The following is a 26,390-nucleotide window of genomic DNA, read 5'->3' as shown; positions in this document are numbered from 1 at the left end:
TATTTTCAAATTAAATAAGGTGAATATAAAATTTGAGTGACAGATGTGAAATGTATGAGCCATAATCTGACATCAGAATGACTGAAGACAGAATATGTCAGTAGTAGTACAAATGACAAAACCAGAGAACAAGCAGGCATTAATTAAGTTTGTAGTAGTAATGTGTTTATATTATAGACTCTGCTTACTGATGGTAGAAATAAATTTGCCTTTAAGAAGGCCTTTCGGAACAAGGTGTAGCCTTGGAGTGGAACTATGTGGAGGAAAACTGGTTTGAAGTGCTGAGGGAACTGTTAAAAAAGATGTACTTAAATTAATTCACATTGTTATAAATAAAACAGTCATGCTGTAAGTGGTTGCATGTCAGAATGCTGTAGGGACTATGATCTTGCAGGGGAATAAACCAGTTGCCTGTTGTGCATGAGCGTTTACCAATGCAAAAAGGAGGTATATTGAAATAGAAAAGGTGCCATTAGCAATAATGTATGGATAAAGAGAAGTTCAATGAATCTATTTAAGGCAAAGAAGTGTAAGCAAAGATTGCACACTAAACCAATACAAAGTATGTTTCGAATTTTTTTGAATAAGACAACTCTAAGATTAGAGGCTGTTGGTTTATCTACAGAAGAATGATCTTAAAGTAAAATACAAACCAGGCAAGGTACTACATACTGGAAATGAGATGAGAAAAGTGTATTAACTAGGCTAGAGCAAGATGGTTTGCCAGATCTACCCCCAAATCAGTGAGCAGAGGCTCAAAAGAAGTACTCTCTCTCTTGAGCATAAAGGCTATTCAGACTGTACCAGAAGAGGAAAAGGGACAAGATTTCTACTCAAGACTTTTCCTGGTACCCAGAAAAGACAATTCATGGCGTCCTGTCCTGCACCTCTCTACCTTAAACACTTTTTTGGTGATTCCAAAATTCAAGATGCTAACTCTTCACCAGCTACTTCTATGCTAGGCAAAAATTCCTGGTTGGCAACACTGGCTTTAAAGGAAACCTACCTGCACATCCCCATTCAGGGAATCTTGCAAAAGATACCTACGCTTCAAAGCAGGCTACATGCACTATCAGTTCTCTGCACTGCCCTTTGGCTTATCTACTGCACCCAGGGTATTCACAAAATGCTTAGCTCTTGTCATTGCATTTTGCAGGCAAAGAAAAATTCAAATATACCCATGTCTGGATGATTGCCTAATTCAGGCAGAAAACCAGGACATACTTTTGAATCATTTGGCATTTGTACAAAAGGTGCTAACTTGTCTGGGATACACCATAAACAAAAAGATATCACATCTTGTACCCTGTCAACAAATTATATTCCTGGGAGCAAGCTTGAGCACAACTTCCCAGATGGCTTTCCACACGCCAGAGAAACAAATTCATTTGACAACTTACTTCAAACTAGTGGCCACAAAGAACCTGCTATCTGCAAGGCAAATACTACAAGCCTTGGGGTTCATGGCCTCCTGCATTCTACTAATTCCATATGCAAGACTGCATATGAGGAAACAACAGTGGTATCTAAAAAGCCTATGGTGTCAACATTCTCAGGGTCTAGAAGCAATGATTCCTGTCATACCTTGCCTACGGCTAGAATTCCTTTGGTGGGCAGAGGCCTGCCACCAAAACAAGGGACTGGCATTCACTCTACCCCCTGCCACCCAAACCCTAACAACAGACACATCAGACTATACATGGGGGGCTCACTTGGCAGGGAAGTGCATTCAAGGCAAATGGAACCCAAGTCAAATGCACCTGCATATCAACCAAAAAGAAATGTTAGCTATACAGAATGCTCTGACAGCCTTCAAGGACCACATTCTTCCAGGACAATTACACGGACAACACCACTGTTATGTGGTACATAAACAAGCAGGGGGGAACCCACTCATACCCTCTCTGCAGACTAGCCATGGCTCTGTGGAACACAGCCTTGAGCTACCAAGTGCGCCTACAGGCTCAATTCTTGCCTGAAAGCTAAATATACTGGCAGATGATCTAAGCAGAAATCTCATGGACCCACATGAGTGGAAACTGGAACCAAAGACATTCAACATGTTGATAAACAAATGGGGGAGCCCAGATATAGACCTGTTTGCCTCCCCCCAGAACTACCAATTGGACAAATTCTGCACAAGGACTCCCCACAAATAAGCTTGGAAAGTGGATGCCCTGTCCTTCACCTGGAAAAATCTATCTGTTTATGCCTTTCCTCCTCTGCCTCTCCTCTCCAAGGTACTACTAAAGATCAAACAGGACAAACCAAGGACAATACTGATTGCACCAGACTGGCCACGCCAACACTGGTACCCCCTCTTGCGCAGTGTGTCACTGCTGGATCCATGGCACCTGCCCAAGACCCCTACCCTGCTGTCCCAGCAGGAGGGCCAGATTCTACATCCTCATCTTCAAACCCTGACCCTGGTAGCCTGGCTAATTACCTGAACTTTCCGTTACCATCCCTCAGTAAACAAGTGTTGGATGTCATTCTGGAGGCAAGGAGGCCTAGTATTAGAAAATATTATGCTGAAAAATGGAAAAGATTCTGTTCCTGGAACCAAGCTCAGGGGATGGGCACAGCAGTGCCCAATTTACATCTGATTCTTCAATACTTAACTGAGATGCTTCACAAGGGCTTTTCCTCCATCAAAATTCATGCCTCAGCCATTTCAGCTCATTACAACACAGAACCTCTCCTCTTCTCTCATCCACTGCTCAAGCAGCTCCACAGAGGGGCCAAAAACTTAAGACCACCTAGGAGAGCCCCAACTGCAGCCTGGGACCTTAACTTTGTATTGGAAAAACTTACTCTGCCTCCTTTTGAGCCAGCTGCAAGTGCAGAGTTGAAATTTCTTTCTTGGAAAACAGCCTTCCTTTTAGCCATCACTTCAGCAAGAAGGGTGTCTGAATTACAGGTCCTTATAGCAGTGGAGCCTTTCATCTTTCATGCGGACATGGTGTCTCTCAGGACCAATCCCTCCTTCATGCCCAAGGTATTATCCAGTGTGGCTCTTAATCAGTCCATTCATTTGCCAACCTTCTTTTCTAATCCAAAGAACAAAGGGGAACGTATACTGAACTCCTTAGATGTGCACAGACAACTTAGATATTACTTGGACAGAACTAAACCTCTCAGGAAATCTGAGTAGTTGCTGGTGGCATTTGCTGCAGGGGCAGAGGGGAAGGCCATTTCAAAGCAAACCATTTCTAAATGGATAGGCCACTGCATTTATTTCTGCTATAAGCACCATGGAAAACCTATCCCACAGAGGATAAGACCACATTCTACCAGGGCTGCATCTACCTCTACAGCCTTTCTCAGAGGTGTCCCTACCAGGGACATCCTAGAAGCTGCTACCTGGAGTTCTGTACATGCTTTCACCAAGCATTACCATTTGCCAATTTTCTCTAAACCCAGAGCTGGTTTTGCCACTGCAGTCTTGCAGGGCCTTATAGCTAGTCCTAATGCTGTTTAAATTCCTCCTTCAATCCTTAGCTTTGGGAGTCTACCCAAATGTGGTGATTGCAACAGTGAAGCACAAAGAACATAGTACAGTTGTGTACACTTAACATTAATGTAGATGTTCAAGTGTATTCACTATTGCAGTCCTGGTTACCCTCCCACCAACCCCCTAACTTCTTTTGGCTATACCTCTGTTCCTTTTTCACTATGCTTATTTTGGTGTATTTGCTTTTTTGTTGGAGGTATAACCTTGTATGTGTGTGTGCATGTGTGTGTATGTATGTATGTATGTATGTATATATGTATATATATATATATATAAAATTGCTTCCCATTAGGGGGGCACCTGACATCTGGGGCAAGAAAAACTGATGTAATACCATCGGCTGCATGCTTTATACCCCCTGATGTCATGGAAGATGAGACAGCAACCGATGCATGACCCAAGACCTTGATAATCAAGCCGACTGAGGGTTACAGTGAATACACTTGAACATCTGCATTTATGGTAAGTGTACACAACTGTACTTTTTTTTGGAACCATCTGAGAGGGACTGTTGATTCTATAAAGTGTCCCGAATATCTGGTGAGTCTTTTTTTTTTTTTTTTTTTTTTTTTATGGTCTGATGTATATGCAAGCTGAATTTCAAATTGTCATCTTTAATGACACCTAAGAGTTTTATATGTGAGACAGTTTCTGTTTTTGTGTTATTTAGGGAGGTAACAGTGAAGGCATTCCTGTTCAGGCAGTGTGTTTTGTGAAGAAATATGAGTAACTTTGTTTTCTTTGGATTTAGTTGAATTTAGTTGGCACTCAGAGTTACTAAACTAGGATTCAGTGGAGGTTAAGATTGCGGTGTTATATGCTGAAGATGGGACAGAGTTTGGCAGAATATAATGAGAGTTAAGTCATCAGCATGTGTGGATGCAGTATAGCGATTGTTAATAAAAATATTAAAAAGCAGGGGACCCAGAATAAATTATAGTGGGACCCCAACAGGGAGTGGTAAGAAAGCTGAATGGGACACTTGGCCATTTGACAAACTGTTATCAGTCTGATAGCTTTTGAAGCATTACAGGGATGGGTGTAAGAGACAAAAAAGAAGCTGTAGCTGTTGAAATAGCTTGGGATGAGAGAGAGAGAGAGAGAGTATTAAAGGCTTTGGTAAGTCAAGAAATAAGGCAGAAACCAAGTTGCCATTGTTTCTTGCTTGGTTAATGGTGTTGACAAAGTTGGGAAGGCAGTGGTAGTACTGTGTCCTAGGTGAAAGCCTTGCTGAGTAGGGGTGAGAAGAGAATTGTCAAGTCTGTGGGCACATTTTTTCTAGAAGTTTAGAACAAGGAGACAGTATTGCAATTGACCTATAATTTGAGGAATCAGTGGCATTACTACCCTTTCTCAGTGAGAGAAGGTCCAGAATATATCAGCCGAGGAAGAGATGATTGATAGCCCTATATGTTTTGCAAGGGATAGCCTGTACTTCTCTCCTCATGGCTTTTGTATATTGGCAAAATATTTTCTTCCCCTGTAGTGCTTTTTTTAGGTAAGGTTAGTTTCCATGAATTGCTAACATAGTCAACCAAAATCAAGATTATATAAAGGTAACACTGATTAACGATGGAAGCGTAAATAAGTTGCTGTCCTTCCTGACCCCCTGAAAGTAGATATCTGCATAGTTACTGAAACATAGTTGCACTGTAGTGATAGCACCCCTGCAGTGTCAGGTTTCGGTGGAAACCTCTCGTTCAGATTCACCACAAAAAATGAATGTGCTGTTGGAGGAAAAATGTCCGTACTCCATAAGGCTGAGCAACGACCATGAGCTCATCCATATTCTACTCACAATCAGTAAAAATGTGTATCGCACCATAGCCAACTGTTGTACTTCACAATCCACAAAGCATATCTTAAACTAGAGTCCTTCTCAGTTCACTATTTTCCTGGGGAGTTTCAACTATTCTGTTAATCTAGAAACCTCCACTCCCACAATGAAGTATGCACATCACTTCCCAAGTTTCATAAATGCTAGCTCCTTAAACTGCCTAGTTCGTCCCCAACTAGGAGATCACAACTTTTGGATTAAATTCTCTCCCTAACTCCCACTATGCATCGCACCTATAATTGCTCCATTATTAGTCAGATTTGACCACCTTTCACCAAAAAATTACTATGAGAGTAAAAACTGATTTACCTTCAAATGTGTCTGTCTTTAGAGACTATTCTAAGGCACACCTGTTATGGGTAGCTGATGACCTGATGAAATATAAGCACCCCCTCCCCATAATGAGTCCATTTCAAACACTGCCACATTCGTGGGCTATCTTTGTGCTCACCTAAAAGCACTCCTTGAGACATTGATCCATCTCGGACATGAGCACAATGCCAAGTTCAGGAATAAGCCCCTATTATGGAACTGTAGTATAAGCCAGCTATACAATAAGAGCAAGAAACTTCTTGTCATAAGAACAAACTTAATACTCCAGTCTCTAAACGTGAACTCAAAAAATATTAACAAAGAGTTCTTTAGAAAAAAACAAATCCTACAAAGGTAAGTGTGAACTGAAAATTGCCATCTGTGTTAAGGACATCCACACTGCTCTTTTTCAGCTGTCAGAAACCTTACTAGCAGCATCCAGCAATGCACTGAGATAAGTGTCCGCTAAATAAAACACAGTGGCAGCTGGCCTGGGCACAGGTTGTCAGATCAGAAGTAGCAGCATTCAGTTTCTGAATGACAGTACTGTATTTGTGGTCAGGTCTGAAAGACTAGCAGTGCTATTTGTGAGGTATATGAAGTAGTGGCATTTGGAAATGAGTGCCAATACTGGCTGCATGCGTGGTCAAGTCTGAGGCACTCATTGCTCTGTGTGAGGTATTAAGCTGTAGCAAGCCACTTGTTACTTTTGCAGTAAAAGGTTTGCTACAGTTTAAAGAAGTATTTTTTCTTTCTCTCCTCAACTTTAAAAATGGGGCACCAGATCAGGAAACAACACAGGACACCAGCATAGCTAACTATAGCTGTGGTGTTCCCAATTCATGTCAATTGCACTGCACAGTAACACTGAGCAGTGAAGATTGAAGGTGTGACATGTACACGTGGTACTCTGTGGGTGTAAGCTGTTTATATTGGGTCCTTGCACATCCAATACACTGCCTTGTATGGAAGACTTGTGTAGTTTGGCATTTGTAATCATCTTTACTATGGAAGATCCATGCAGAGCAGTACAATAGCAAGTGCATTCAATTAATAGCTGCTCTGCAACTGTGCTTTCGGATGGAAGTATCTACACAGCTTATTCAAGAAGTATGCTGTTCTTTTTTTTTTTTTTTTTTTTTTATCAATGTTCATCTTTATTACCCTTTTCATCTGTGATTTTACCAGAGATTCAAAATCATAATGTGGGTGATGAGTACTGGCATGCAGGTAGCTTTTCAAACTACATGATTTGTGTTATATGCATAAATCCACTTCTTTATTATTTTGATTTATACAGGGTTGTACATACAGGCACTCTTGTCTGTCTACCACTGATTGTATATGTAAAATTGAAATTACTATTTGAGCCACTAGTAGAAAAAAAAAAAGATGAATTTGTCCTCAAAAGTTACCCCTTAGCATGAACATTGTATCTTTAATGTGCAAGTACCGTAGTGTGTTGGCATTCTGGTTAGCAGTTTAAAAGTTTAACATAGTTGTTATCCCATTCAGCTGTTTACAATAGAATGGGTCAACTAAAAATGTTCTATAGTACAAAGCCTGAAAATATGCAAGCATTAACTGTCTTCCTGTATGCTTGGATTACTTAACCGATGGGTCATATGCAGTATGCAGTCACTGCGTACTATGAGGCGTCATAGTATGCATTGACTTGTCTAATGCAAAAAGTTATCAAGTCAACCAAGTATATTCATAAGCCTCAATAAAAATCAGCCAAATCTAGCACAGACGTCTTGTTATTCACAAATTGCTGCTTTTAACTTTTGCTGTTTATACATAGGGGTTCACTGACCTATTTAACCCTTGTACATAGCTAGAGGTTGTGCTGCGGTGGTGGTGGTGCTGCGGTAGCATTGTCACCTCACAGTAAGACGTTGTCCTGTTCGATTCTCAGCTAGAGCGTCGTCTTTGTGGAGACATGCGTGAATGGGCGTACCTTCGTTGAAGGTTGTGCGTCAGGGCTGGCAACTCGGCATGTAAAAATCTACTGCCAATCATTAGCGGGCCGGAGTTCCGCTGTGGCGACCCCTAACCGGGAAAAGCCGAAAGACACAACAATGATGACCACAACATAGCTAGAGATTCCGAAACCCACTCCTTATCAGCTGCCATCAGCCTCACTGGGGTGAGGTCACTTAAATTTTTATTGACATTCGTACGCTGAAAATGATGGAGGATAGCAGGGCAGTTTTCCTATAAAAATCATCCACTTTCTGAGGAGTGTGTTAGACCAAAGGCCTGATATAACATATTTTGTCTTATAATGATTTTTTATATATCTATTAGGGATATCACTCGCTACACTCCAAGCTCATTCATCTTTAAATGCCAGGAAAAAAAAATGTTCTTTAAGAGCTGTTACCCCACTCTTAGATAATTGGTGAAATGTCTGCTAATATTCTTTTGGAGAATGAATGTTCTCCAACAGGGTGTTAATGTACAAATATTGCCCAGTACAAAATGAGCAAAACAAGTCTGCCATGAAGACCAGACTGAAAAAATAAGCAAATAGACACCATATTTTTCTGCTCACTGAACATGATTTTACTGTTCAGTAAGCATAAAAAAAGAAGAAAATTAACATCACAAGAAATATAGAGTAAAAAGGAGAGCTGGAGAGCAAGCAACCAAGAGACACTAAGCCAACACTTCTTTACTGAAGAATTCAAAACAAAGCCAATAATATCCAGCGAAAAAGACTAAAGAAAAAATAAGGGTCAGTCTTTAAATGTAACAGCCTGCATTTTCTGAACAATGATAAGTATGGAACTATAATGTCTGGCTTTATTGACTGACTGTAGTCTTTGGTGGTTTATCAGAAAATCACTTTTGAGAGACCGACCAAAACTGGGGACAGATGAGATGCACGGAGTTGGGGGTGGGGGGAGCTGCAATGCCTTACACTGTGTGTTTTTTTTTTTCATTCATTTGATCACAATGAGACATCTGATGTGTACTCAGTCAAGAAAAGTAGATGTGTGTGTGTGTGTGTGTGTGTGTGTGTGTGTGTGTGTGTGTGTGTGTGTGTCTGTCTGTCTGTCTGTCTGTCTGTGTGTCTGTGTGTGTGCACGTACGTTAAAAACATGTGTTTTGTATACTTTCTCCAGCAACAATTATGTATGCTATAACGACTGTGAAACATTAGACTGAGGAACTGTTTTATATAAAAAATGTTTGTATACTAATAAAAACAAAACATGAAAGAATTTAGCCCATTATCCTAGTACAGTCATTACCTCAGGTGGGTGGTATGAGGGAAATAATGCACCATATAGGGATGCTAAGGCTCAACGCAGCACCCCTGAGTGGTCCATTATTTTCCTGATAGTACCAACCCTGTCAGGCATTATTGCTTGCTTGTCAACTTTTTTGTGGCAATGTTACTGTTATAGAAGATAACTTTTTACAACAGCTGATGAATGAATTACTGTCAATGTTATACAATGGATTTTTTAAATTTTCAAAATGTTTCTCATGGTAATTTCTTCTGAACTATAGTAGCCATGAGTTATTGTTGCTGTATTTCTTCCCAATTAGCCAGGTTTGATTCTAATAGCAGAGTCCAAGGAATGTTTAGTTTGATGGTCTTTTAGTACTGAGCATGTGCAGTACTGTATGTTACAGTGTTTACATAACATGAAATGTAGTAAACAGAACCTAACTGTTAATTCAGCACAGTGTATGGTAGTTACCTCTGTAGTGCATGGAATAAATCATAGACACAAATGGGACTTTATTTTTGTGTGAGAGATGAAGATCCCATTAATGTAATGCTTTCTGTTACAGAAGTCTGCAGAGAGCTGTGTGAGCTGAGCATAGTGTCTGTCCAGGAGTTATGCAGTATTAACTACGGAGTCAGCTGAGCTTTCTGACCCTTTGAATGGTCATTTTACTTCTCATAATTTCCAGCATGATATAATATAGTCCATTCCCCTGCTTTCACTGCATTTATTAGTTTTATGAAGTCTGTGTGACGGTAGAAAAGAAAGTATATAGAAAATATGAGAATTGAAACTACTACTTCATCCTAATATCTGATCCTGTCATGTGTTCATTCTTTCTAGCCCTTTGTTGATGAAGAACATGTGATTCACAGCTACTTCTTGCCACGACAGTTTGCTGTCCTGATTCCTGCTGTAGCTGGTTATTGTTGGTATTATTTATAGGTAAGTGTAATATATTCACGGTAGTCAGAGAAGCAGAAGTACATCTTTGGAATGCATTGTATATTACATTAATCTTTGGGAAACTTCTAAAAGTGGTGAGAATATCCTGCTGGTTATACAACTCAGAATACAGGAATGACTACAGATTACCTTGGGGAAGCAGTTCAGGTTTGACAGAGACATAAGGTTTTGAATTAATAGGATTTTTCATGTAGTTCTGGACTTGTTTCCCTAAGTCTCCACTTTCATACACCAGAGCTTCTATGCTACTTCTGAAAAAAGAGGCATTTGTATCTAGTACCTAGTATATTTATATAAGTAAAATTGTGTGAATGATAGTTATATTTATCGGGTCTATATTAGAACACCAAAATTTCACAATTTCAAATGTTCTAACATCGACCCCTATTCAGCGAACACTGACAACATCGAACATTCAGAACAGCAAATTTTTTCCTAGGGGAAAAATTTGCTGTTCCGAAACACATACACACAACACAAGCACACCAAACAAACAGCAATCCACACACATACACCCAAAATCTTACAGCTAACCCTACACTAAACTGTACAAACACCACTAACTATCCACTTACCTTAACCCAAACCCTAACCCTAACCCTAAGGTCCGTCACTATCACACACTCACCTCACACGCGCCCTAGCCCTAACTCACCTAACCCGTCCTAACCCTCACGTCCACACAATTGCACACATACCTAACCCGCGCCCAGTCACACACTTACCTGAATCCAACCCGTAACTTTCCACCACAGCACTGAAAATAGTGAAACGACAGAAACGGACAACCAAATTCTTTCCCTAGGAGAAAATTCAGTCATCTGTCATTTCGCTATTTTCAGCATTCGCTGAATAGGGGTCGATATTAGAACATTCGAAATTATGAAATTTCGATGTTCTAATATAGACCCATATTTATCATTCTTTTCTAACATAATTGTTCCACTACTGAAAACTGCAGTCACATGATTGTTTTAATGTTGTAAGCGATAGTTTTTGCTATATTTTCATATTCTAGTGGGACTGTTTCACTGGCATATGACTAGCATATAAGCAGTGCATCAGTTCGCAATATGTGCTTAAGAGTAATAGCAAGTAATACACATACCGACCTATACATAATTACCGGTTTTGTTCTGCAAAGAAAGGTTGTAGCATGAGAAATAAATCCAGCATTTTTGGTGATCACGTAAGGTAACAGAGTTACATACTTGATTTGTATTTGGGGAGCACAGCTGCCCTCAGTGTACTCTGGAATGTATCGTCTCAGCTCCTGATCTACCACTAGAACATTGTAGTATTGATGGCCTTTTCGGTGATCTTGAAACGTATAGTTAAAAAAAAAATCTTAGGATTACATGTCTTTTGTAGCATGTGTTAAAAGACTTTTTTATTCATCACATTGTAGAGTTACATGTACTAGACTATAAACACTTACACTAATAGTCTGTTTATTTGTGAGAACACTAACAGTAAGAAATACCTTAATCCCTTACCCCTCCCCAGTTAACTGTAAAGATCATATAATGAAAGCGATAACCAAGACCAAAAATACTACTTCCATGAGAACTGGCAGTATACCCTTGCAGACGTACTCCTTAAATTGTTTAACCTAAGTTTAGCTACTGGTTTCATCCCTGTTGTGTGCTGCACTGCAGTGGTGATATCCCTCCATAAGTGAGGCCATACAACCAACTGTGATAATTACAGACATGTCAGTCTTACAAGCCTTGTCTGTAAAGCCATGGAGTGTGTTGTAACTGATGTCATAAACTACAATTTCAAGAATATTATTAGATATGACCCAGACACTTTGGCTTTGTGAAGGGTCTTTTCTGTCTGCTGAATCTGGTAAACTTATTTGAAAGGGTTACAAAGGCTGTAGATGATGGCTGTGTGGTACATACAGCTTATTTTGAACTGGGCAAGGCTTTATTCACCATGCTGGCATCATAAAGGAGCTAAAAGCTTTATAAATTGACCCATATGTAGTAAGATAGATAGCAAACTGGCTGAAAGAACGAACAGAGTGCAAGTTGCAGGGACCTCATCAGAAAGTATGAAAGTGACCACTGATGTCTCTCAAGGCTAGGTGCTGGGGCTTCTGCTTTTTTACCTTTATTTGTCTGATCTCCAAGCAGTAAGCCAAGACCTCTGGCTAACAAAGTTTGCAGATGACTGTGGGGTGTTGTTAAGTTACTCTGTTACATCAAAACCATCCATAATGAATTCTTCCTAGTAAACTGTAGGTGTACTTCCCTATATTGTATAGACAACATACCACTACAATACAAAAATGTAGTTAGGGACCAAGGAACCTGGGTTGATAATTCTGCCTTTTGACCATCATTTGAAAACAGTTGTCTTAAGATCCTTTTGTTTATCACAGCTAATTGCCAAAGCAATGTCATCAATATCTAAAGATGTAGTCACTCCTGTATACTCGGCATTGATCAGACCAGTTATTGAGTACAGTGCCACCTTTGGGATGTAACTCTGAAAACATATCAAACAGGCCCAAAAGGTTCCTATCCTAAAAGATCACCAACCTAAAGTCCCTGAGCTGTAAGCCGTCTCCCTTTGTTGTGTCTTTTAAATTTGCTTACTGTATCAGTAAAGGCCTGGTTGTACTGGATATCTGCAAGTCCAATAACTCCACTGACACTAGAGCCAGAGACCTTAATCCTCAATGATAGCTAAATAAAACACAGAGGAGGGACAGGTTTATAAGCCAGCTTCTGTCTAACCTGTGGAATAAACTTCCCTTGCACATTGAGCAGTGTGACTCACAATCTCCCTTTTAATTTCTTCAAATCTTTTGGGTTTCTAATACCATGATGGGAACAGACCCCATTCCTAAGTCAAAGTACTTTTAAAGTTCACAAAATTAGTATTGTTGCAATCTTTGATGTCAGCCAGAAGTGCTCTTCACACCACCTGCAGTATACCCAGTAATGACTCCTGCAGTTCGTACAGAGTTACATGTAGAAATATGATTGTAGATCCTTTTTTATAAGACCTGTTGCTCCTATTACTATTGGAACTGTCTGGGTATCTTTTTTTTCCTCATTGCTCTCATTTTTGCCTGCAACTTGGTCTATACTGTTTAACTTGATCTATACTGTTTAACTTGGTCGATACTGTTTAACTTGGTCTATACTGTTTTTCACATCTGTTGTAGTAATGACCACAATTTTTTATTTGAAGCTTCTGACAGTTTTTCTTGTGAAGTATTTTATTTTCCTCTAATTTCTGTCTTAATCTTTTTGTATATCTTGTGTCTGGAAATTCTGGGCTGCTTGCATAATAAGTAACAATACATAATTTCTTTCTTATCCTCAGTAGTCCACTCTGTCGTCTTTATGGCTCTTCGTTGGTCTATCAGTTTTTGTGATTTTTGTGGACTGCTACTTCCTTCTACAACAGGGGGGCCATCCTCCCCCTGAGCCTGGCCCGGCCCGGCCTCATTGTAGTAATGTTTATGTATTTTGAGGATTCTACACTGTCATTTCTTCCAGTCAAGGCATGCGTGTGCCTACCAGGACTGGGCACTTTTTTTATCCTGGGTCTTGTGCACCCAGCTATCTTTTTTAATTATTGACCTACCTCTGTTCATGATATATGCTATATAAATACAGTCTATATGTCAGTGTCATTTTGGGGAGATGTTGTGAAAACAGGGTCCACCTTATGAACGTACCCACCAAGACTTGAGGAAGAATTCAGTTTCGGCAATCCTATTTTCCTTTGCTGACTTATGATCTCTCCATTTGTACCCCTCCCCGTTTGAACTGTCTGTAAGCATAACCTAGATGACTGGATGAATTTTCACAAATTTACTCCAGGATTGACTGGTATAACTTTTCTGTAGAAGAGGTGCAGCCTGAGGGGGAGGGTACTGGCAAAGTACAAATGGTCATAAGACTCAGTGAACTTTGAATATCTGTGAATGCTCTTTATTATTTGTTTGAGTTTGTTGATTGTGCCTGTGATTGACTTATTTTCAGCAGAGGCACAGGAAAAAAAATAAAAGCTTGACAATTACTTAACTTGTTAATAACATCATACTTATTTTGTTTAACGAATAATGCTTACATACAAATAGAACTTATTTTACAGATGTTTATAGTTAGGAACAGTGTTACCAGAAAAAGAGGAAGAAACATTGTAAGTCTGTTTTGACATCAGATGTATGCATACAATGCTAATACAAGTACAGATCAGAACATAGGCACTCATTTGACATCAGTATAAATATGTGGCAGTGAACATTATCTGTGTTACTTTATTTCTGTGGTTGAGTAGTGTATAGCATCATGGCTACACATATAGCTGATTACACTATAATAACCCTATAATCGCAGTTGGCATAATGGTTAAGGTCTTTGTCTCCCTTGCACAAGGTACACAGTTCGATCCTAATCACCGGCCAGTACTTGTGTGGAGTTTGCATGTTCTCCTTGTACCTGTGTGGGGTTCCTGCCATTTCCCAAAACATGCAGGTACTTCCACCTCATTCTCACCAAAGAATGAAGTTGTGGGCAGCAGCACAGACTGTAGATAGTGCCTGTTCGAAGAAGAGTTGTATAGACCAGCTGCTTTGGGTGTTAATTGTGGTGTGCAATATCCTCTTGATAAGAGAACGCAGATGTGTACTTTGATAGGACTAGACAATTGACCGTGTAAAATTTGGCTCTAGGTGATTTGTTCACATTGAGTAGCATCAGCAAAAAGAAGTATGGGTTTTGCCAGTGGTAAGTGGGTTCAGGACCCAACCTATGCAAGGTATTCACGCTAGTGGTGGGATGGGTATATGTGCCCTTACTGGCCAGGGTGTACCGACCCTAAAGCCCAGCAGCCCTGTGTATATGTGAAGGGCAATGCAGGAAAGCCACTTGACTTGGCATTTAGAGTCTACTAGGACAGATTCGAAATGGTGTCGGAATTGCTGTGAGGGAGAGGGTTTAGTAAACAGTGAGGGACGTCATCAGAATTTGTGATAGACTCTTGGCAGTGAGACTCCAGAACAGAGATACGGAAGTGTTCATAATTTCAGCTTATGCCCCACAGCAGAGTTATTATAGTGAGGAAAATGTGCATTCAGGCAGCAGTTGCAGGACATGCTAGATAAAGCAGGACAGTGTGAGTTGATGTTGATAATGGGGGACTTGAATTCAAATATCAGGACAGACAAAACTGAATATGTGGACTGCCCGAGTCCACATGGGCCAGGAAACAGGAATAAAGAAAGGGAGTCCATTCTAGATTCTGTCTGGCAAATGGCTTGATGCTGGTCAATCAGTGGTTCAGCAGGATCGACTGTCACAAGTTAATGTACAAGAGTGGCCAGCATGCAACACTGGTAGACTTTCTCCTTGTAAGGAAAGGGCATTGGGGTAGAATCAGTGATTGATAAGTTATCCCTGGTGAAACAGTTGGCCCATATCATAAAACACTGGTGGCCACAGTCATCTGCAAGCACGGGTCAGAAAAGGCTGCAAGATCAACAGTGGCTAGGCTGAAGATCTGAAATTTGACTGGAGAGAAAGCACAAGAGTTCAAGGAAATACTCAGTAAGAAAAGGAAATATTTGGACTTGAAGAATGGCAGTGTCTCAAAACAGCATGTGTGAGGACTGTAGAACAGATATGTGGTTGAGCCAGGTATGGAAATAAGGAAAGTTGGTGGTGGAATGCAGAAGTCCAGGAAGTCATGAAAAGAAAGGGGTACAGGAAAAAGTGAGAGAGAGAGAAAAATGGACCAGGTTAAGTAGAATACTGGTTGGTTAACAAAAAGGTTAAGAGAACAGTCACAGTAGCAAAGAACAAGGCATTAGAGGCACTCTACCAGCTTCAAGAACAGGACTGAGCAATTGGCATAAAGAAATTCTATTAGGTTGCAAGAAAGACAAAGATAGTCATCAGACACCCTTCTTAAGGGTTGCCAACAATAACCTGCTCACCAGTCCACCGAACATTAAAGGGAGATGGAAGGAGTATTTCCAGCAGGTTATGAATGAAGAAAACCCCACAGAAGCTGCACTGCTCCAGATACAACTTACAATAAAAGAGGAGGAGGATGAGGCCATCCTTTAAGAAGTAAGAACAGCATAGGGAAAAAATGAAGTCAGTAAAGTGGCATCTCATATGCGGTCACGGCAAATATGATCAAGATGTTGAGTGAGTTAGGGGAGAAGTGACTGTAGAGAGTACTGATTGCAGTAATGGGAAAAAGGCATATCCCAGATGACTGGAGAATAAGTATTCTAGTGCAGGTGCACAAGAACAAAGGAGGCATTCACAGTTGTGGGCACTATTGAGGTATCACACTGCTGTTACTGCATGATAAATTTTGGAGAGGGTAATTGATAAATTAATATGCACAGTAGTAGAAAGTAAGATGGTAGATGAACAGTCCAGATTCAGATCAGGATGTAGCACAACTCACCCAGTAAATACAGTGAGACAGGTGGTTGAGAAGGCACTAGAGATGAGGAAAGAGTCCAACTAGGCATTCCTAGACTTGGAGAAAGCATACGACAAAGTGCCAAGAAAGCTGATTTAGGCAGTCCTGTAATGGTGTGAAGTCCAAGTGACATTGGTAGAATTTGTGCAAGGACCCAATGTTAAAAGTGAGAACTGCATTCGGACTCTCCAGAGGGATTTCCAGTGTGTATGTGTGTTATTCATGGTTCAGCTGTGAGTCCACTGCTGCTCGATTGCATTAGTAAACAGGATGGGGGGGGGGGGCACAAATCAACAAAGCTGCTGTATGCAAATAATGTGGCATTTCAAGTACACTCTGAACAAAAACTTCAGCAAACAACAGGAGAATGGAATTCAAAGCTGAAGGCACACAGGATAAGACAGAGTACAGATAGTTGTATTAGCAGCAGATGGGGGAATTCTGAAGAAGCTGAGAACTGAGATAGAGGGGAAAACAGTGGAACAGGTCGAGAGAATCCGGTATCTTGGAGGGGTGCTTGTGGAGAATTGAAGTCTGAATGAGGTCGAAAAAAAGCTGCAATCAGAGGGACTGCAGCGAAATAGCACAGAGTGTCAGGGGATGTGTGTGAATGCCAGAGAAGCTGACAAGGTCTACAAAACAGTGGTGTGACTGGTACTTCTGTATGGTACAGAAACCTGGGCAGTGATTGCAGAGCAGTTGAGGAAGCTAGAGGTGATAAGTGGTAGGATGTACACTGTAGGACAGATGAAATAATGAGGACATCAGAGCAGAAGCCACGATAGCTCCAGTTGCAGAGAAGATCAAAGAAAACGGGTTACAGTGGTTCTGGCACGGAGACAGTAGGAAGGCAAAAAGAAACCAGGGCATTTCACAAAGAGGTGGATGGATTTGTGAGGGAAGACTTGAGACAGTCGGGCATGACTGTTGGAGAAGGTGGGAGAGTGGCATTGAAGTGAGAGAGATGGAGGAACAGTTGAAGTGACACCTTGGCACCATGTAGAAAATGTGAAAAAAGGGGTCAGTGAATGTGATGACTATAGTAAATTTCTATCTACATTGTACAGCACTAATGGGTACAGTACCAAGGACACCGTAGTGCAGAGATGAATGATGCAGAGATCATCAGCTGCCCGGATAGAAGATATTGTGTGTGTGAGGGAAAGAGTTCAAAATGGGACAAATTACAGTGTTGCTATGTAGATGAAACAGTGCAGCCACATTTCCAAGTGGTCAGAAAGCAGTGTTTGATTGTTGCCTTAAAGGTATTGCAACTTAACGTTTAATGTAACAGCATGTCAATACCACATTTGTGGTACTTCCTAAGGATAACTGAAGTCTCCATGACTCTTGTAGGAAGGTCGTGTTTTTGGTGGATATTGGTAGTTGATTCGTATGCTGGTGCATACCATTGTAGGAGTGAGACAGGATGGGTACATTTTCAGGTTGATGGCAAGAGAGACAAGTGGTATTTACAAGAAGAGTCTAATTTTGCAAGGTTAAAATGAAAAAGACAAGTAGTCTTTAAGTAAGAATTTTATAAATGATGGTCAAATTCTGGCCAGTTATTGGCTTTGAGGGAAAATCAGTGGTATGCCTTTGATGTTTGGCTAGAACCAAATCTAAATATTCACTGGTATTCCTGCTATATTGTTGCAGAGAGGGAGATGTTAAGATTTGTAAAAATGCTACTGCTGCAAAGTAATACTGGTAGGAAAAAATTCTGTCATTGTTAAGTTGTGAGTGAAGGCACATAAATTATTTTCCCGTAATAGAGCATGTCCAACTTGTTTTTGTAATGAAGTAAAGATTTTTGAATGTAGTCTATGTTTACTGTGTAGGGAGGTAAACCCAGTGCCTAGATAGGCCTCCAAGGAGATTGCAACCAAAGTACACAGAGATAAAAACTCTCTCACCAAATAATCTTAATTCCTTTTTATAATTTATAACTTTAAGGCTTCCTGATTCTAAATGGAATCAAATTCCACCATCTACCAGCAAGAAAATAAAATGAATTTTGTAATAATTTTGTAATAACATTTGGTATTTTAACAAAAAAAATGTATTCCTAATAGCTACCTGATGCCTACCCTTGTTTATTTCCACAATCGAACCATAACTGTCACTATGATAACAGTTATGAATTACAGTTAGGTTATCCCTTATCAATCACCTGCCCTTGTGGGCCATTTTAAGCCAAGCCAGTTTTTCTTTTTGTGCTTGAATTAATCTATTCCATTTGGTTGGAGATTGGCCATACCCATCCTATGCCATGGTCGATAATTATATATAAAACCCTTTACATGGGATAAAGCATTTAGGAGCTACCTCTGTACAGTACAGGGGGCAGTGGTAGGGTAAATTTTCTTTTCCCCATCCATAGATCCAAGTTGCACTTGAATATGGACAAGGATGAGCTTTGTTTTATGTAGATGGGCAGTCTATTCCAGAGCAAGCGGTATCCTGTACTATATTTAACAGAAAAAGAGACTGTTCTTTTAATCTCCTGTGTTATCTCATCCCCCTTAAACATCTTATTTGTCTAGTAAAATACTTCATAATTCTTTCCAATTTGTCAAGCTATTTACAATTATATGTACAAATGGGTGCACCTTATTGCATAATAGGTCTTATTTATTTATATATAGGAAATAGCACTTCTTTCTTCCTCCTAACAACAGTTCTAAATAAATTCCCATGCTCATAACAATACTTTTCTAATAACTTCCTTCAGATACAATTCAAAACTTGATTCTTTATCCATTTGTATACCCAAATCCCAGACAAACTCTACCTTACCAAGCAGACAGTTGTCCATTGCATAAGGATGACAATGGTTATATCAAAAATGGATTGCACAAGTCTTTTTAATGATAAATTACATACTGTTAGAAGCAGCCCATAGACATAACGTCTCTAGATACCTTTGTAATCCATATTGGTCATTAAGGCATGTTACTATTGAGGCAATTTTGGAATTATCCAGATATTTGCATACCCATACCTTTGTAGGTCCTACAAAGTATGCCATAAATAGACCAAAAAGAACCAGTCCTGACAAGGACCCTGAGGGACACCAGAGTTAAGCATTTTCACTGCAGATTAAGTATAACCAACCCTCACTGTGAAGGACCTATGTTATGATATAACCAGGTCTTTACCCATCTAATTACATAGTGATTGATACCATTTTACATAATCTGTGTAATAATTCTAATAAGAATTGTATCAAAAGCTGTGATCATATCAAGATTAACCACATCAACAGGCATCCAACATCTAAAGGTTCCATATGAGGCTGGTAAAATATAATACATGTGTTGAACAAGAGCAACCCTGAACAAATCTGTGTTGGATATAATCCCTCCCATAGGATCAGAGAGGATCGTAGGAGTTTACTAGACTATTGACCCAGTGGTCATGTCAAGCCTAGCCGATTCATCCCAATGTAATACCATAGATATGCTATTTAGTACCCAGGATTGCATTTAGTAATGACTTCCCATGTCCAGGAGGGTTGTGGGCACTCTCCCCGGTAAGAATTTATGGTGTCCCATCCATTCGTCCAGGTTCCTCTTGAACAGTGTCATAGATGTGCTCTGCTTCACATGAATTGGGATCCTATTCCAAAGATGCAGCAGTCACTGGGAGACAGATCGGTCCCTTCAGCATGTCCTGTTTAAGTCACAGGCCATATTTAGGTTCCTGGAATGGGTAGGTCTAGTTCCGTTTGATTTATGGATATGCAGCAAGTTCATTAGGTTTGGGTCTGAGATTGCTGTGTAAGCCAGGCATAAGTCACCCCTAAGAACTATATATGATGCAGAGTATAGTGACAGGGACTTTAGTCGGTTTGTGTATGGCATGTGCTGGAGTCCCTTGATCTTCTTTGTTAGAAAGCTCTGAGGTCTCTCCAATTGCTGCAGATGCTTTGTATGGTACATGCGGAACAGGGCATTATACTCAATTATGGGTCGGACTAGTGCAGACTATAGAGGGGATATAATCTCCTTTGCTCTTGAGGTGATGCCTTTATTAATCGAGTGTGCTACATAGAAAGTCTTCCTTACTACAGTAGACACATGGTGGGCGAAGTTAAGGTTGCAGTCTTCTTGTGATCCCAGATACCTTACCACTTTGTGGGTATTTAAGGTATTGTTTGTCTGATAGTGTGAAGGGACATTGTTTTTGCTGAAGAGAATAATGATGCATTTTTTTGCATTCAGTTTGAGACGGTGACTAAGACACCAGTTGTCAGTCTGCTTAACACTCTCCTGGATTATACTGACATCATTTGGGGATTTGATAATTGCACCCAGTTTGCAGTCGGCCACAATCTCTTAGTTTGCTCTGAACTTCTGAGAAGTATATACCAAACAGTAGGGAGTCCAGCACCAACCCCTTTGATACCCCGTTAGTTCACAGGTCTGCTGGTTGATGTGGAATCACCCATTTTGTTAGTGTGTGTCTGGTTTGTGAGCCAGTTGGCAATCCATCTTACAACAAAGAGGTTTACATTCAGTTTGCTAAGTTTATCAGTAATGCCCGAGTGTGAGATTGTGTCAAAAGCCTTTGCCAAGTTGAGGTATGCTGTGTGCACAGATCTGCCCTCGTCAATGGACTTGGTCACATTTTCAAAGAAATCCACCATATTTAACAGGTAGGATCTGCCCTTGACAAAGCCAAATTGGGTTGGATCCAGGGTTTGGAGGTTGGTTATGTCTTTATTTGTGAGATCCATAGTGATATGTTCTTTGGCCTTGCAGATGACGCTAGTCAGGCTTATGGGTCTGTAATTCCCAGGTCTGTTGCTAGACCACCTTTGTGGATGGGAACAACTGTTGCTGTTCTCCACTCCACAAGAACAAATCCTGTGGTTAGACTATAACTGAAAAGGGTACTTGATGCTAGTTCATGTTTTAGCCTGTTTATAAGACAGCCTGGGATGCCGTCTGGTACCATAGAGGCTGTTTTTTTTTTACTCTGGACAAGGCTTTAATGACCTGCTCTTCAGATATGTAGGCTGGGGGGAAGGTTTACAATAAGCTTGGAAGGGATAAAGGAGTGATATTTTTGCCAAACCTATCCGCTAGCAGGTTTGCTAGCTCTGTGGGGTCAGTGTGTGTGTGATACTGTTAGTCACTAGTTCTGCACATGCTTTGGTTCCACCTTTTAGGCTGTGTACATGGCTGTAAAAGGCCTGATGGTTATCATTGGCTGTGTTTACTAAGTTTTTCTCAAAGGAGCCCTTAGAGGATTTGATATGTTGTCTTATTTGCCTGTTGAGGTTGAGGAGGTTGCTTTTCCATTGTTGGGGCCTCACCTTTGTTTTCCTGGACAGCAACTATTTGCATTTATTGTGAAGTTTATTGATGCTGGATGTCCACCATGATGGATTCTTTTTACTTGGGGCTCTGGCTATGATTCTTTCTGGTACAGCCAAGTCTCTACACTTATGCAAGTGATTGTACAGGGCTTTTGTGTAAGCTGGGGGTGGGGCTTAGAATGCATTTATACCTTCACCTAATTGACATAATTTGCTTTGGTGAAGTTTTTTAGTGTGATTTCGCCCTTTGTGAGTTCTGGTATTAGTGCCAGCTCGAAGGTGACTAACTTGTGGTCAGATTTAACTAATGATGGTTCAGCAGTTGTGGTAGTGCATCCGTTTGATATGTTAGTGAGGGCCAGATCTAGTATGTTTGTTCCAGTATGTTGGGGTATGAACAATTTGTTCCAAGGCATTTGAGTTAACAAATTCAAGGAGCTGTTGTGCTAGTGAGTTAGGGCTAGTGTAGGTTTCCCAGTTGATGGTGGGATAATTGAAATTCCCCCATAACCAGAGTGTTTGGGAATATTTGGATTGACTGCAGTTTGGTTAAGAAGGCTTCATGTGAGTCATGATCCATGGAGAGGGATCTATAACAGGCTATAACTTGAATGGGGGTCTAAACCACAGTAACCTGTACGTGGAGTAACTCTATGGAGTTGTCCAACTAGACGGGAGATAAATTTATCTATAATATAGATAGGAACACCACCTCCTTTGGTTCTCACATGTTCATTTTGTGGTCTGAAGGTGTGGAAGGTATTGTAGCCTCACAAGGCCAGGGTACTTTCTGAGGCCTTGAACCAGGTTTCTGTGACTGCACAGACATCTACATCTTCCAATGATAGAAATTCTTCCAAGGTGTGCAGTTTTTGGTTTAAGCTCCTAATGTTTAGCACCATGAACCTTTTGTTTTGATTGGCACATTTCACGTCGGCAAGTTTGTTTTCAATACCTTGCCTAAAAAAAGACACTATGAGGATGGCAAGAGCCTTTGCTAGCAGCCAAAAGCCTAGTGGTTCCCGGTGCAAACCATCTCTGGCAAAGCAGTGAGGTTTGTCGATCATGGCTTCCCAGGCTGACCGAAACTGGATCCAGTTTGAATAACACCAAAAACTAAGCCAGTTATTGAAATCAATCATTTTTTGTTTATACTGTGGCATCATTCTAGGTGAGGGTAATATGCTGCTCAAGACTAGGGACATACCTGCCTGGGACACATACTCAGAGAGCTCACTCATGTCTGTGTTCATATAGTCCAGTGAGGTACATCTCAGGTTGTTCACTCCAACATGAACTATGGCAGAGTCATAATGGTATGTGTTGTTGAGAGACCTGAGTGCATGCATGATCTGATGAATTCTGGAGCCAGACAGGCAGCTGACCGTAACTTGTCCTTGTCCAGCCTGGTGAGTGGGACATCTGTGTGTGTCACTATGGAGTCGCCAATGGAAAGAAAATGTGTTTGAGTGTTATGCTGTATGGGCATGGTAGGTGAGATACTGGTGTTGCTGTGTGTCATGGGTGTTGTGGGAACTGTGTTAGTTGTAACAGTCTTGTGTTTTGGAGGTCTCTGGTGTTTCAGTAAGTTTTTTGAGAGAGCCTCTCCGCGTATGCTGATTTTTGTGTTTGATGTGTACTATGTGTATGAGTAGTGGTACTGTGTGCATGAGTACTGGTGGGTGGGTTGGCAACCTCTTCAGTGTTACTTTTTCATGTGTGAGAGAACATGTATTCAAAATTCTTGGTGTAGATACATCTCATGAACTCTATACTTGAGCGGGTTATCAGTAGAGGGTTGTCTGTGTACATGAGGCAGTTGGTACACTGCCTCGAGACCCAAGTCAACAAGTTTAGCAGGAGAAACACGGATAGTCCAACTGTCCATAATGCTAGGTTGAAGAATTGTTATTGCAAAGGGGGGCTTTTCAGGCCTGATCAAGGAGGAGCTCAGTGGATGAATATATCTGCCATTTTTTTTAATAGGTTACAGCTTACTAGTAGTATATCTTTGACCAGAGAAGGTACTAAGGATGAGGGCGACACTAATGTGCTACAGCTGTATCTATGGGAGAAATTGTTGAATTTATCTGTCTGGCTATGGCGCACAATTACTAGGCAGTGTGCGATGCTGCTCGACACGCAAACAAGCAGAAACCTGCTCATATACAGGGTTTAAATACCAAAAGCTTAAAACTTGAAAAAAAAAATTAAGAAGGTTCAAAAGGACCAATGAGGATGTCTACTCAAAGCCTTAGACCAGCCACCCTTTACCAGACAAATTCCATTCAGCACAATTCTCTCACTGGAGTGCAGAAGGGCCCTTTCCAATCAAAGATGGCCTGGAAAATGTGCTCAGAACAAACAGCCACTACAAACAGACCCAGATGCAGACCTGTATCTGGACTATGCTACAGCGACTAGCTACCCTAGTTTAGGCAGGAAACGCTATAGAATGTTTAACATAGCAGAAGAATAGCAGTGAGCCTAAAAACATTTTAACCAGCAGTAAAACAGCAAGAAGACCCTAAAGAATGTTTAAACCGCTAACACTCCAGTTATTTTAACACTGCTTTTTGGAAAAACCAGAACAAGCAGAACAGATTATTTTACAACAGTGAAAAGTACCAGCAAATACTTCAACAGTGAAAATAGCAAAAAGAGTAGAAAATGGTGAAAAAAGCAATAACACACGATTTAACAGTCACAGTAAGGCAGACAGGTTTTTATAATATACTCGGAGATCACGCTTTCAAAGCATTTACTTAGGATACTGGTCAGACTAATTCATCTGTAATTCTCACCCACAGTGCAATCCCCCCTCCTTAAGGTATGGCACAACTAATGCTTCTTTCCACAATTTCAGAACGAAACCCTGGACAATGTATCTTAAACAAGGGATAATATCCATAATGATGGTTCTCAAAAAATGGGCATTTACCCCTTCTGGCTTGATCTTTTCAAACACAGTCTCAGTAGTATTGTTTAACAAGTTTGGACAATCATCAACAAACTCAAAAGTAATAGAATCGTTATTGGGCTTATCTGCTGAAATATCAACTACAATATCTAAAAAATATGTCAGCAAACTTAACGTTAATGATTAGTCTTTCATTCATCATAATATTATACTTTCCATTCTTATACTTAAACTGCTTCATATGTCTAAAAAACAGCTTTTATTATCCACCACATAGCATGCAAGTTTCATCTATTATTGTCTCATAGTAAACTCCTAGAACTAGTCCTAGCTTGTTTATATCTTTCCTTATTATTTATACCTAGTTGCTTTTTGTAGTTATTCCACAAAAACTTTAATATTTTACTAGCATTATTCAACATTGTTCCACCATAGTGATTTATATTTTATAGGTTTAAAGGTTGGTACTAGGCTATCGGCCCTAGGGCCTGTACAAGCCTAGCCATAACAATTCCCTGGATATTTCTTCCCACAGTATTTACTTTGCTGGACCCCTGTCTAGCATGGCGACTGATGTGATCCCCAGGGTGAATTTCCTATCTCCCATCCAATCGTCAAGGTTCCTTTTGAAGAGGGCCAGGGAGGCGCTCTGCTTGACAAGTATGGGCAGTGTATCCCATAGTATGGGGAGTCTCTGGGTTAGGAACCTATCCCTCCAGCATGTTTTGTTTATTGCGGTGACAAGGTGTAGATCCCTGGAGTGTGTGGCTCTGAGGGATTGGGATTTCTTTCTTTAAATGGAGCATGTCCAACAGCCAATGGAACACCCTTTTCCATAAGTTGAAAAATATAAGCATAAATTGTATCTAACTGGTTACAGTATCTCCCAAAGTAAGAACTTCATCCCATTTCCAGTTCATTAACTGCTCCCTAATCAAGGAATTAATTCTGTTATAAGCATGCCTTAGTAATTTGCCCTTCTGAAACAGATCCTGGGTCCCTATTTTATATCTGCATGTGACATCAACATGACCAGATCCTACTAACTCAGGTTAAGTTACACATTCCTAAGTAGTTTTATCTTTATTAGCTGTTACAATGTCTAAAATATTAAACCTTCTAGTAGCATCTTTAACTTCCTGAGTACACCCATGCACTTTGCAATACCTTATCACATCTCCAATTACCTGTGTAACACTGGAGATAAAGTCTTTGGGCATGAGCTGATTTAGGATGTCTAACAATAATGTCATCTTTTACCAGATTAGTATTATGACATGGAAAAAGAAGTGTATAAAAGAAATCGAGAAAAAAATAAGGCATTACCCTTTAGGCAGAAATATTATTTACAGAGAAGAAGTGAGGCAGTATCTGCATATCTGGATAAAATAGTAAAGGAAGATATTCACATAATGAGGGAAATGAAAAATGAAAAAGAAGAGGTTAAAAGTACACAAGAACAATTTATAATTATTGCAGTATGTGAAAAATTAGAAGAGTAAAAAGGAAAGTAAGAGAATGGAAAGTAAAAACAAAAATTGCAGAATGAGTTAAGGAAGAATTTAAAAAAGAAGTTACTATTAGTGAATTGGATGAGGTACTTAGGAAAGTAAATGTTGATTCAGTATCAGGTCCAGATAGTATAGGGTATAGAATGTACATGAAATTATTGGATTTGCAAAGAGTATTTTGTAAATGTACTGAATGAATTGTTGAAGGAGGGGTTTGTTTATGAGGAGTTGTATAGTGGCATATTAAAATTTACATGGAAGTAAGATGAGAAGAATGAAATAAAAAATTGGAGA

General features: G+C 40.1%; 1 protein-coding gene across 1 annotated transcript in view; it reads left to right on the top strand.

Annotated features, from left to right (window-relative positions):
- Positions 1-26,390, top strand: part of DPM2 (dolichyl-phosphate mannosyltransferase subunit 2, regulatory) — an 83,697-nt gene that overhangs the window by 42,382 nt on the left and 14,925 nt on the right. The window contains exon 3 of the mRNA XM_044065324.1: positions 9,752-9,853. Coding sequence (XP_043921259.1) covers positions 9,752-9,853 — 102 coding nt within the window. The remainder of the gene's footprint in view (positions 1-9,751; positions 9,854-26,390) is intronic.

The sequence above is a fragment of the Protopterus annectens genome, chromosome 3.part0 (assembly GCF_019279795.1).
Source record: "Protopterus annectens isolate FY-2018-M chromosome 3.part0, PAN1.0, whole genome shotgun sequence".
In the NCBI taxonomy this organism is placed as follows: domain Eukaryota; kingdom Metazoa; phylum Chordata; order Ceratodontiformes; family Protopteridae; genus Protopterus; species Protopterus annectens.
The sequence above is the reverse complement of the archived record's forward strand: the minus strand, read 5'-3'. Positions and strand labels throughout refer to the sequence as shown.